Source organism: Chlorocebus sabaeus, chromosome 6, assembly GCF_047675955.1.
Source record: "Chlorocebus sabaeus isolate Y175 chromosome 6, mChlSab1.0.hap1, whole genome shotgun sequence".
Taxonomy (NCBI): Eukaryota; Metazoa; Chordata; class Mammalia; order Primates; family Cercopithecidae; genus Chlorocebus; species Chlorocebus sabaeus.
Window position 1 is genome coordinate 1185148 of NC_132909.1, and position 12507 is coordinate 1197654.

Below are 12507 nucleotides of genomic sequence, written 5' to 3' on the forward strand. Positions count from 1 at the left end.
ACTCACAGAAATATGAGGGACCTATGATATCGGATTGTGAAGCACAGCAAGTTCCCAATGGCTACACCCACCAAAGGGACACCCCATACCATAAAGGCACTCTGTGTCTACTCATGCCTCTCAGCCATATGTTGCTTTTCAAATACACATACAGTTAAGCTTTGACTTCTGTTTATTAAGCTTCAATATGCTTGGTCCAAGAGAACAAAGACAGACTACATGGCTGGGAATTTGCACAAAAGATGACAGGAGATATCGACGTAGATTGAAAGGGTGAAGCTGTGCCTCTGGATCCAAAAGAAAACATCATTACTGTCTGTACAGTCAGTGATTGCGTTCCTACCAAGAGTGCAATGCTTTTATTCTAATAATACTTATTACTGGCCGGGCGCGGTGGCTCACACCTGGAATCCCAGCACTTTGGGAGGCCGAGGCGGGTGGGTCACGAGGTCAGGAAATCGAGACCATCCTGGCTAACACGGTGAAACCCCGACTCTACTAAAAATGCAAAAAAGTTAGCCGGGCGAGGTGGCGGGCGCCTGTAGTCTCAGCTACTCGGGAGGCTGAGGCAGGAGAATGGCGTGAACCCGGGAGGCGGAGCTTGCAGTGAGCCGAGATGGCGCCACTGGACTCCAGCCTGGGCGACAGAGTGAGACTCGGTCTCACAAAAAAAAAAAAAAGAAAAAAAAATTAATACTTATTACTTCATGTCTGAAATATTTTACATTTATTTTAAAAGTCTCAATCCTATCTGAAAATGAGAGTGACTGATACATGCCATTTCCTGACAGGACATTTTGTGCCATTCCACAGTTGGAGCATATGTACATAGGGCACGTATTATCCCCAATAAAAACACAGAGTCTCACTCTGTCGCCCAGGCTGCAGTGCAGTGGCGCGATCTTGGCTCACTGCAACCTCCACCTCCCAGGTTCAAGCAATTCTCCTGCCTCAGCCTCCCGAGTAGCTGGGAGTACAGGCGCCCTCCACCACGCTTGGCTAAGACTATTTCCTTCCTGAGAAGTGAGTTATCGTTCTACAGGGAGTTGAAATTGTGAAAATACTTGTAAAATGAAAATTACAGAAATCTATTAATAATGATTGTTAGGTTTTGAAGGGAAGGCGAGGGTTAAAGAAAGGCAGAGAGTTGGCAGCTCTACAGCAATGCAGGTTTTATGTCCAGCACTAGACCTGCAATGGAGAGAACTAGCTTACTGCCAGAACTCACCACCGCTTATAGGCTGGGGCAATTATAGGTCTGGGTGAGAGGGGTAAGGGGTGGGGTGGGGTGGGGGCGGTGGGAGGGTATGGCTTGCTGCCCAGGAGGATGGTGGGGTTTTTGTTTGTTTGTTTGTTTTTTGAGGAGTCTTGCTCTTTTCACCCAGGCTTCAGTGCAATGGCATGATCTCGGCCCACTGCAACCTCCGCTTTCCGGAGTTCAAGCGATTCTTCTGCTTCAGCCTCCTGAGTAGCTGGCTTTACCACGCCGGGCTAATTTTTTTGTATTTTTAGTAGAGATAGGGTTTCACCATGTTGGTCAGGCCATCCGCCCGCTGCGGCCTCCAAAATTGCTGGGATTACAGGCATGAGCCACTGCGCCCGGCTGAAGGATGTTCATAAGATGTTCCTGAGGCAGTTTGGCCTTTTTTCCGGCAGGGTGTGATAGTGACTTCCGTTGGACCTTTTCCCAGCAGGATGTGATAAGAAAGTCAGGCAGTTGGTCAGGATGTTTCTCAAGGCCCTCACTCCGTGGAATGCTTCATTCTGACCGAGGTCTGTGAAATGGCAGAGGGCTTACAGGACAGTGCAGTTTGGACTAACAATGATTATATTGCTATTCAAAAAAAGTGGCAGAAATAGTCCTACAGAAATCTGTGACATGTGAAGGGGGAAAAAAGCAAGCTTACAGTGAAGTTTGAGCAAAAGTCTAAGAAGTCAAAGAATGAAGTTGAGACTGGCTGTGCTGGAACCTTGGACACATTATGCTTCTGTCTCCTATCCATAATTCTTTTTTCATACTTGAAAACATTGCTTATTAACTGTTTGGAGGGATAAGTAAAGATAATAAATGGAAAGACTTGTCAAAAAATAAAAATGAAGGCCGGGTGCGGTGGCTCACGCCTGTAATCCCAGCACTTTGGGAGGCCAAGGTGGGCAGATCACAAGGTCAGGAGTTCAAGACTGGCCTGGCCAACATAGTGAAACCCTGTCTCTACTAAAAATACAAAAATTAGCCAGGCATGGTGGTGGGTGCCTATAATCCCAGCTACTTGGGAGGCTGAGGCAGGAGAATCATTTGAACCCAGGAGGCGGAAGTTGCAGTGAGCAGAGATAGCGCCACTGTACTCCAGCCTGGGTGACAGTGCGAGACTCCGTCTCAAAAAATAAAAATAAAAATGAATATGAATAGGGAAGCTGTGTGATGATGTGTATTTACTGCTCTATAAAATGCTCAATTAGCATGTATGAACTGGGTTTCAGGTCAATGGTAGGTACATGGGACACACTGGGAATAGGGCTGCCAGCTGCCGTGTGTATACAGGACTGTTATGTGTTTTCTTAGATTCTGTATTTGTCTTTTTGGTATTCACAAATCACAGGTACGAACTGACAGCCAAAGTTGTTAACTTCTCTGTCTGCAAGCCGCTTACTCAGATGTGTGAAACTCATATAAAAAAAAAACCGCAGTCAGGCTGGGCACAGTGACTCATGCCTGTAATCCCAGTACATTTCAAAACAAAACAAAACAACCCTGCCTTTAAAAAAGAAACCCTGCCTTAAAAAAGAAGATATTCATTGTGTGTTATTAGGGAATTGCAAATTAAAGCAACAATGGCATACCACTACACACCTATTTGAATGGCATTTTAAAATCCAAAATGCTGAAAATGCCAAATGCTGACTAGGATGAGATGCAAGAGGAATGTTCATTCATTGTTAATTGGATGCAAAAATGGTACAGCCACAGCCCGTCACAGTGGCTCACCCCCGTTATCCCAGCACTTTGGGAGGCCAAGGAGGGTGATCACTTGAGGTCAGGAGTTCGAGACCAGCCTGACCAACGTGGCAAAAACTTGTGTCTACTAAAATAGGTAGAGGTTGCAGTGAGCCGAGATTATGCCACTGCACTCCAGCCTGGGCGACAGAGCGAGACTCTGTCTCAAAAAATAATAATAATAATAAAATGAAAATGGTACAGCCACTTTGGAGGACAGCCTGGCAGTTTCTTACAAGACTAAACATACTATATGACAGAGAAAATTGCACTCCTTGGCATGTATCCAAATGAGTTGAAAACATGTCTACAGAAAAACTATACAAATATGTAGTAGATTTATTCATAACTGCCAAAACTTGAAAGCAACTGTCCTTCAATAAGTAAATGGATAAAGAAACTGAGGTATATTTATAGAACGGAATATCATTCAGCCATAACTTGTACACGAATCTTCAGAGGTTTATTTGTAGTAGCCAAAATCTGAAAGTTACCCAAACATCCGTAACAATTAAGTTGACAAAAAAGAAAACTTGTGGTATACAATGAAATACTACTTAGCAATACAAATGAGTAAACAATTGATTCATGCAACAAGATAATGGATTAACCTTAAAATAGTTATGTTTACTGAAAAAGTCAGAGCCCCACCCCCTAAAAAGTACACACCATATGGTTTCATTTATAAAATTATAGAAAATGTTTGCTGTTGCTTGTGAATTGTGGAAAACAAGATGAGAAAAGACACAGGATTATAAAGGGACAATCTTTTGTTGTGTTGGATATCTTGATTGTGGTGGTTTCATAGGTGTATACACATGCTGAAACATAGCACATTTTACACTTTACGTATATGCAGTTTATTGCATGTTAATCATACCTCCATAAAGCTGTTAAATAAATGTTCCTCATTAAAATCTATATATACTGTTCCACTAGGAAAATTAGATGTCAACTATTTTGGCTCTACCATACTCCTTTCCCTACAATTTAGGAGAGTGAGCCCTGCCTCAATGTTGCTAAAAATTGGTGAGCAATGAAGTCTGTGTCCACCTCAGTCACTAGGGACGCTGGCTGAGTCAGAGAAGACCCATCCATGGATCTCTCTTCTGTCACTGCTGAGGTTCCTGTCTGTGCAGTGATGGCTGTAAGGTCAACTGCCCAGGGAGACACAGGAATCCACATTTAGATTATTTCCTCTGACAGTGGCCTTGGCCACAGGAGATACAGATGTCTGAAGGTACTGAGAATTTCTATGCACCCCCATCCCACACCATCATAACTGCACCAATATTTGTGGATGCCCCTCTAGAATGTTTGAGTCTCCTTTGGTTTGCCACAGTCATCCCCACTCCATTTTCTCAGTGTTTATGTACCAATCATGATTTTCACATTGCCCTAGAGGTCTTACAGTCAATGTCACTTGCCTATGGGATTCTGGATATCAGGGACTTGATCCTGTACAGGTACAGAAAACAGCAATCCCTCAACAGTGCTGGGGAGTACGTGACAGTCAAGGGACCCAACTTATGGTGCTTCTAAAAGCACAGGAGATTTTCACACCAACTATGCCCTCATTGGGCTCACAGGAAATCCTGGCAGCCAGGCCACAAAGTTAGGCACAAAATTTTTTTTAGTCTTTCCAGCAGGCCTAGGGCAATGGTGTAAATTAGGTCAAACTAGACTGAGAGCTGTCTTCTGCCATCCTTTGATACCCTCTGAGGCACATAAAGGTGGTACCCACAAAAGGTGTTACTCCCTTCATGACAGAACCCAATTCTTTTCTCAATCTACTCTACACAGTAACAAAATCCCCAAGAGTAAAGGCTGCCACAACAGGCCTTTATCACTGTCTAAACTAGAGCAGCATGGGACAAGCAGTTCCAAATTTGGGCGATTTGGCAATAAGACAAGTAAGTCACAGCTATCACGTTTCCTGACAAAATTTTGTCAGGAAATCCCAGCAGACCCTAGCTCAGGTCCTTTTAGCCAGAGCTAGATCATGTTTGCTCAGAACCTAATCATGAGGGAAAAGATGAGGACCCTCAATGGTGGAAGGTTAGGTGTGGGGGGGGGGGGCGCGGTCCTTGAAAATACTCATGATTATCTGCAGGGAACAGGAAAGAAAGCACAGAAGTCTGCCTTTCCTGAGCAAAATGGAGTGACTGATACATACAGCTGGTAGCAATAAGATGGCTTCCGCCACAGGCACTGGCAGTGATATAATTCCAACAAGAACCCTAGACAGTTAGAAAGTGCAACACGCCTCATGAAAGCTTCCCACATATGTGGTGCTTATCAGGAATCTCCCCAGGGTGGAATGAATATACAATGCTCATCCGCTGATGGTTCTCTCACAAAGGGTACTCACAGAGCATTGCTCTGGTGTGAATCCTATGAGGATGACCAAGAAGATGACATATTTTCTGCATTCATAAGGCCTTTTTCTTTGTGTGAATTTTCTGGTGTTAAACAAGTTTAAGAGATGCAGCTAAAGGGTCACCAAAACTGGTGCACTCATGAGGTCTTTCTCCAGTGTGAGCTTTCCGGTGACGAACAAGATGGGAGCTTCTGCTGTAGGCTTTCCCACATTCACTGCATACATAAGGCTTTTCTCCAGTGTGAACCCTCTGGTGTAGAATGAGGCCAGAGTTACGGCTAAAGAATTTCCCACATTCGCTGCACTCATAAGGTCTTGCTCCAGTGTGAACTTTCTTGTGTTGAACAAGGTGGGAGCTGCTAATGTAAGCCTTCCCACATTCGCTACACACATAAGGCCTTGCTCCTGTGTGAACTCTCTGGTGCAGAATAAGGCTGGAGTTGTGGCTAAAGCATTTCCCACATTCATTGCACTCATAAGGCTTTGCTCCAGTGTGAATTCTCTGGTGTACAATAAGGTTGGAGCTATGGCTAAAGAATTTGCCACATTCACCACACTCATAAGGCCTTTCTCCAGTGTGGATTTTTTGGTGTTGCACAAGTGTGTCTTTACGGCTGAAGGCCTTCCCACATTCACTGCACTCGTAAGGCCTTGCTCCAGTGTGAATTATCTGGTGCTGAACAAGTGTGTCTTTGCAGCCAAAGGCCTTCCCACATTTGCTGCACACATAGGACCTTGCTCCTGTGTGGACTCGCCGATGTTTAATGAGGCTAGAGTTATGGCTGAAGAATTTTCCACATTCTATGCATTCATAAGGCCTTGCCCCAGTATGAATTCTCCAGTGTTCAATAAGGTGGGAGCTTTGGCTAAAGAACTTTCCACATTCACTGCACTCGTAAGGCCTTTCTCCAGTATGAAATCTCTGGTGCTGAACAAGTGTGTCTTTACGGCTAAAGGCTTTTCCACATTCATTGCACTTATAGGGCCTTTCTCCTGTGTGGATTCTCTGGTGCTGAACCAGGTGGGAGCTTCTGCTGTAGGCTTTTCCACATTCACTGCAGTCATAAGATCTTTCTCCAGTGTGAACTCTCTGGTGCTGAACAAGTGTGTCCTTGCGGCTGAAGGCCTTCCCACATTCGCTGCATGTATAATGTCTTTTCCCAGTGTGGAATTTCTGGTGCATTTTTAGGTGGTGCAAGTGAATGAAGGCTTTTCCACACTCCTTACACACATGAGATGTTTCTCCACTGTGGATTTTTTTGTGATTAATAAGAGCTGATTTCTCCTTGAACACATTTCCACATGGTAGGCATCTAAAGGGTCTCACCTCAGGATGAGTTATCTGGCTGTCAAGAAGAGTAAAGGTGTCCAGGAAGGCTTTTCCTTCATCACCACAACTGAGGAGCATCTGTCCATCATAGTCTCCTTGGCGTTGCCCGAGACTGGAGCTGTGTGAGAAAGACTCCATGCATTCAGTCCTTCTGCATGGACTCATCCTATTGTAAGTGGTCTGGTGCTGGAAGAGGCCAGAGCTGTCTGGTAAGTCCATCCCTTCCTCCCTGCAGGTAAAGGATCTCCCTAACATGCAAACTGTACAGCTCTTCACAAATGAGGCCCCTCCATCATCCCCTCTGAAGCAATTCTCTCTATTATGTTGCTTCTGGTGCTGGTAAAAGTCTGCACTGGATGAGAATCTTCTCCTACACGGCCCACGTGTGCACAGTTTCTGTGTAGGGTGTGATTCCTGGTGTTCAGCCAGGTGCAAAATGTCTTTCAAGAGTGGGTCACACATCTCACACGGGTGTGCTTTCTGGAAGAGACCTGGCTCAGCAGTCCTGACCTGTGATACTCCTTCTACAGAAACACTCTGCTCAGAAGGTGCCTCCTCATTTTCTGTTTCACACCAAAAACCTGAAAGCAAAACGATGCTGGTGAAGTGCACGCTGACTGTGGTGGGAGGCCGCAGCCCCGTCACAAATGTGTATCTAACACCAATGCGAGTCCACTGGCTTGTTGGCAGGACAAGAGAGCCAGGAGCAGTGTAAAGAAGGGTTGGTTGTCAGTACAGGGCCTGTACAGATCACAGAATGGAGGAACCCTAACTACGGGGTAAAGACCTAAACACAATGGCATACAGGACCGGGAGTAGAGGTTAAGCCTCTAGCTGATTTCTCTGCAAGAGGGTTTCAGCAGGGCCTTAGCTGCTGGTGTCAAGTGAGCTCTGTGCAAATGGGTGTGTCCATGCCCAGGAAAATCTGACTCCAAGTAAGTAGCTAGTTCTCAAGGACTATTTAATGAGCAAAACTCATAACACATTAAAGTAAGCTAGTGTTGAAGAGAGGAAGTGAAACATGGAGGCCAAAAAAGTGGGAAAACACCCAAAGGATGGAAGACAGGTGAGAAATGACAAATGGGAAAAGTGCCAAGAATGAGGAAAGAAAAGTAGATGTGAAGAATCACTATGGGCCTTGGCAACAAAACACTGACAAACATAAAACAAGTTGAAGGTTCGATTTGAACCCAACCATAACAGACACCCTCTTCCAGCTCCCATTCAGCAGGGCCAGGCCCTCTGTAGGTCTCCTTCACTGTGGCTGCAGTGGTGTCTGCCCTGTCAGGCACCCAAGGTTTTCTGCCCCTCTCCAACTGGGCAACTGCATGGGACTGGGAAAATGAAAGCTGTAAAGCAAACAAAGGGCAGGTGAGTGGCGCAGGTAGGCCCACTCCACAGAGAAAACAGACTGTTTAGAAAAAATACTCTCCAAGGAAGATGTACCAGGACAGCCCTGTCATCACCACAAGAAGTGATTGTGTCAGCTCCTGAAATTTCTGGCACAGTCAGGCCCCAGGAAATGTCATCCAGAGGATGAGGGGAGAACCTAGACAAAGAGGTGCAAGACCTTATCTCTGCAAAAAGTAAAAATAGCTGGGACTGGTGGCATGCACCTATAGTACCAGCTACTTAGGAGGCTGAGGTGGGGGGATCACTTGAGCCCAAGAGTTTAAGGCTGCAATGAACCACGATCACAATACTGCACTGCAGCCTGGGTGACAGAGTGAGACTTTGTCTAGAAAAAAAAAAAAAAAAACCCTCAAAATAATAAACAACAAAAAATGCTCTGACCAGATTCCCAGTGCACTGAAACTGGAGAGATAATTAATTTTTATTGTTTGAAGTTACTAAGCTATGGGATAATTTGCCATGTAGCATTAGACAACTAAAACACAGACTTACCTAGTGTGGCCACAAGTGCAAAGTTCTCCAGCATCACATCACGGTACAGGAATCTCTGTGCCTCCTCAAGGAGTTCCCACTCCTCCCGAGAGAAGTACACGAACACATCCTCGAAGGTCACACAACTCTGCCATGATGAGTATGGTTGAGTCCACATTCGGCATCTCTCCCCAGAACTCCCTCCTCCCTAGTCTATACACTCACACACCCACCCTTTAGTCCCTCGCCTCCCCAGCCTCCCAACTAAGAGGAGATACAGACCTTGGCACCACTATATCTGCTCTCTCCTCATGTCCCTCTCCCCACGGTGTCCAGCCCAGAGCAGAACCAGGCAAGTGTGCAGACAGATGCTGTTTCAACTCTGGGTCTGGTGTGAAGGGTCCCAAACACTCTCCTACCAACCAGTTCTCCTGGTGTTGTCCAGACAATGCCTCTAAACACAACCAAACTTCAGCTCCATCTTCTCCCATGAGCTGCCTATACTAGATTCTTAAGGCCATCGGTTCACACTCCTCCCAAAGCGCACATTACTCTTTGGACTACACCTTCCTCACATCTGAGATCCCGAACACCACTGGTCCATGCCATAGGCACCTCCATGACATCTCTCCTCCCCCATCCCACTCTGCGTGCGGTGTCCAGGAAGGGCTGGTGTCTTCACACTATCCACCACTGCCGCCCAGGTGCCTAAGCAACAGACCCGGTTTTCTCTCAGTCTCCAGTTTCAACTTTCTTACTCAATAACAGCATTACCACCATGACTTGAAGATACCCCATCCCACTCCACACACTGGCCACCATTTTTTTCAGCTTCTTCAACAGAACCCTTCCCCAGAACTAAAATCCTGTGTGTCTTCTTGGGGCCTCAACTAAGATGTCTACTGAGATCTCTTTTTTTTTCTTTTTTTTTGAGATGGAGTCTCACTGCTCTGTGGCCCAGGCTGGAGTGTAGTAGCGCGATCTAGGCTCACTGCAAGCTCCACCTCCCGGGTTTACTTACGCCATTCTCCTGTCTCAGCCTCCTGAGTGGCTGGGACTACAGGCGCCCACCACCATGCCCAGCTAATTTCTTTTCTTTTTTTTTTTTTAAGTAGAGACGGGGTTTCACCGTGTTAGCCAGGACGATCTCGATCTCCTGACCTCGTGATCCACCTGCCTCAGCCTCCCAAAGTGCTGGGATTACAGATGTGAGCCACCATGCCCGGCCGACAAGAGACCTCTTAACCTAAACATGACCGAAGCCTAATTCCTGATACAACCACTAAAAATCATACCTGCTGCCAGCTTCTCCATCTCAGTTGATGGCATTTCCATAATTTTACCAGCTACAGCAAAAACCAACCAACCTTAGGGTCATCCACGACTCTCTTCTCTCTTTCACCCTTCACATCAAAAATTCCAATCACCCTACTTAACAAACAGAAAATTTACCAACTTCTCTCACCTCCACAGCCACCCCTCTAGACCAGATACTATCAACACTACTGCAGTAGCTCCTCCCTCATGCTCACAGTCTGTTCTCAACCTGAAAGCCAGAGAGAGCTTGTTAAAATCCAAGTCAGATCATCTCCCTCCTCTGCTCCAAATCTCCCACGACTTTTACCACGCTCAGGACAGGGGTCCAGCTCCTCAACCAGCCATTCCTGCCTCACTCCTTCCTCTGATATCTGTTTCCAACAAAGGTAATTAAGACCTGAGGTCCCCTGAGCGCTCCCAACTCAATCCTACAAGCATTTGAGCGTACCTGTTCCTGGGTCTGATATACTTTTCCAGTACTCATCCCATTGGTCGCCAGGTGGTGACTTCTCCACATAACTCCATACAACTCATGGCCCAGATTCAGGACACTAAACTAGAAATGACCTCCATTCACCGCCCCCAGTCTCAAGTGAAGAGAGACATGTGAAGAATCCCAGGATATCATTACTATGTCTCATCAGAGAATCTGGTCAGCCTTACTTATAAAATACATACAAAACCCATACATTCTCTAACCTCTGCTGCCACCACTCTGGCCCACATCATCAACGCTCACCTGGACTATTTCAGTAGACTCCATCTTGATCTTCCCTTCTATCCTATATTCCCCAGTCTACCCACCCTGCAGCCAGAGGAAGCCTTTTAAGAACTGCGTCAGAGGACCTCCCTTCTCTGCACCAAACCTTGCATGACTCCCAGCACCCTTAGAAGAGAGGACCAGCTCCTCGGGCTGCCATTCCAGGCCTACCTCTGACTCCCAGTCCCACCTCTGACTCCCAGTCCCTGTTCTCACCAGGCACAGACGGTTCCCGGAACTCTCCAAACTCATTCTCATCTTCATGCATGCATTTGTACGAACTGCCCTGCGCCTTCGAGTCCGTTCCATACTTTATGCCATAGATAAGGGGGGGCGGAACCCCTCCACATAATGCGACAGTGACCACCCTCCAGGGTGGTCAAGACAAGTGCGCGATGACAGCGAACATCGCAGGACACACAACCAGGCCGGTGTGCACTTGAGGGATTCCCCCACTCACCTGAACCCGGTCCATCAGCACCGCCGCTGCCATGAGAAGCAGGTGAACGTGAGAAAGGGGTGAACGGGCTGTGCCCTGTGGGCTCAGCCGAAACCCCACGCCTCCACCGCGCTGGACGCCCTCGGGCTGAGTGTAGCACTGCGAGTCTCAGTCCATCCGGTGTAAAAACGCTCACAAGACTAAGGCGGCTGCCTCCGGCGGAGACAAGGACAAGAGGGCGTGTGTGGAGGCCTCGGTAAGAGCCCAGCCCCGGCAGACACCTCCGCAAGAGACCGCCCTTCCCACGACAGGGGTCATGGACTGTAACAAAAGTGCGGAGGAAGGTCCTGCAGCCTTCACTGTCTTTCCTTGCTAGGTTCCGCGAGAGCCGAGTAGAAAGGCGACCCCATCTAGGACTCAGCCTTCACAACCAGAATACACAGACCGGGCAAAGGAAAAATACGTCACGACGGCGACGCCAGAAGTCTCGCCCCGCCTCCCCGAGCAGCAGGAAACACCCAGTTTCTGGGCTGTCATTGGCTGCACTCCGGCTACCAATGCGCTGGGCACAGATTTCTGGGTAATGTAGTTTGTACTCTGCATCCAACCAGGCAACGAGCGACTTTCGGGTTCTCCCGGATGTCCACCAAGAGGCGTTGCGCAGGGAGGGGAAGAAAGACTGGGAAAACGCTGTCTCGGAGGCCAAAGCTGCTTTTAAAGGGTATGCACCCTGATTTCCATGGCCACCTGGGACAAGGCCACGGCACCGAAGTCGCCAGCAAGAGACCCATTCTTTAATCCTCCTGCTTCTGAGGCCCTGGGAGACCTGCTTCACGTCTCTCAGATTTGGGGATTGAAACGTATTAATAAATTGAACGATGTCTGTATTTCGTTTGTGGACCTTTTTGTAAAACCTTGAATGTCCTTCTAGTTTTTTTTAACATATAAAGAAAAGAGATGTAATTGGCTACCTTTCTGCTGGCTGTACAGGAAGCATGGTGCTGGTATCTGCTTCTGGTGAGGCCACAGGGCACTTCATGGTGAAAAGCGGAGGAGCTTGCACGTAACGTGGCGAAAACGTGAGCCTCTTCTAATTCATTGATTCCCAATTTGATACGTGGTTTTACAGCATCAGCTTCACTATGAACTTATAAAAACTGAAAATTCTTGGACCCAACCTACACCTTCTGATAAACTCTGGGGATGGGACCCTAGCTCGAGTTCAGGAACTGGAGGTCTTTAGAAGTCATTAGCCAAAAAAACAAACAAAAATCAGTCAGATGAAAAATACTACAGCCAACCTCATTGGAAACATGGAAAGTGAGGTAAAAAGTACTTAACACTGGGGCTGGCACATCGTGCTAAATACATACAAGCTACTATCAGTCTTGCTCAACACAAG

The 12507-nt window shown here is 46.9% G+C and overlaps 1 protein-coding gene across 1 annotated transcript; it reads right to left on the reverse strand.

Moving 5' to 3' along the window:
* Nucleotides 1-3436: 3436 nt before the first annotated feature.
* ZNF304 (zinc finger protein 304) lies at nt 3437-11777 on the reverse strand. The gene is made up of 3 exons (XM_007998292.3): nt 11127-11777; nt 8611-8737; nt 3437-7286 (listed from the first exon to the last, which is right to left on the reverse strand). The coding sequence occupies exons 1-3, from the start codon at nt 11157-11159 to the stop codon at nt 5464-5466; spliced, it is 1983 nt and encodes a 660-aa protein (XP_007996483.3). The 5' UTR covers nt 11160-11777; the 3' UTR covers nt 3437-5463.
* Between the last annotated feature and the right edge of the window lie 730 nt (nt 11778-12507).

What these genes read in the sequence shown, in the direction of transcription:
- ZNF304 (XM_007998292.3), bottom strand. Translation starts at nt 11,159, where the DNA reads ATGGCAGCGGCGGTGCTGATGGACCGGGTTCAG. An exon ending in TGCTGATGGACCGGGTTCAG is followed by an intron (nt 8,738 to 11,126) that starts GTGAGTGGGGGA and finishes TCATCATGGCAG; the next exon opens with AGTTGTGTGACCTTCGAGGA. An exon ending in TGCACTTGTGGCCACACTAG is followed by an intron (nt 7,287 to 8,610) that starts GTAAGTCTGTGT and finishes TTTTGCTTTCAG; the next exon opens with GTTTTTGGTGTGAAACAGAA.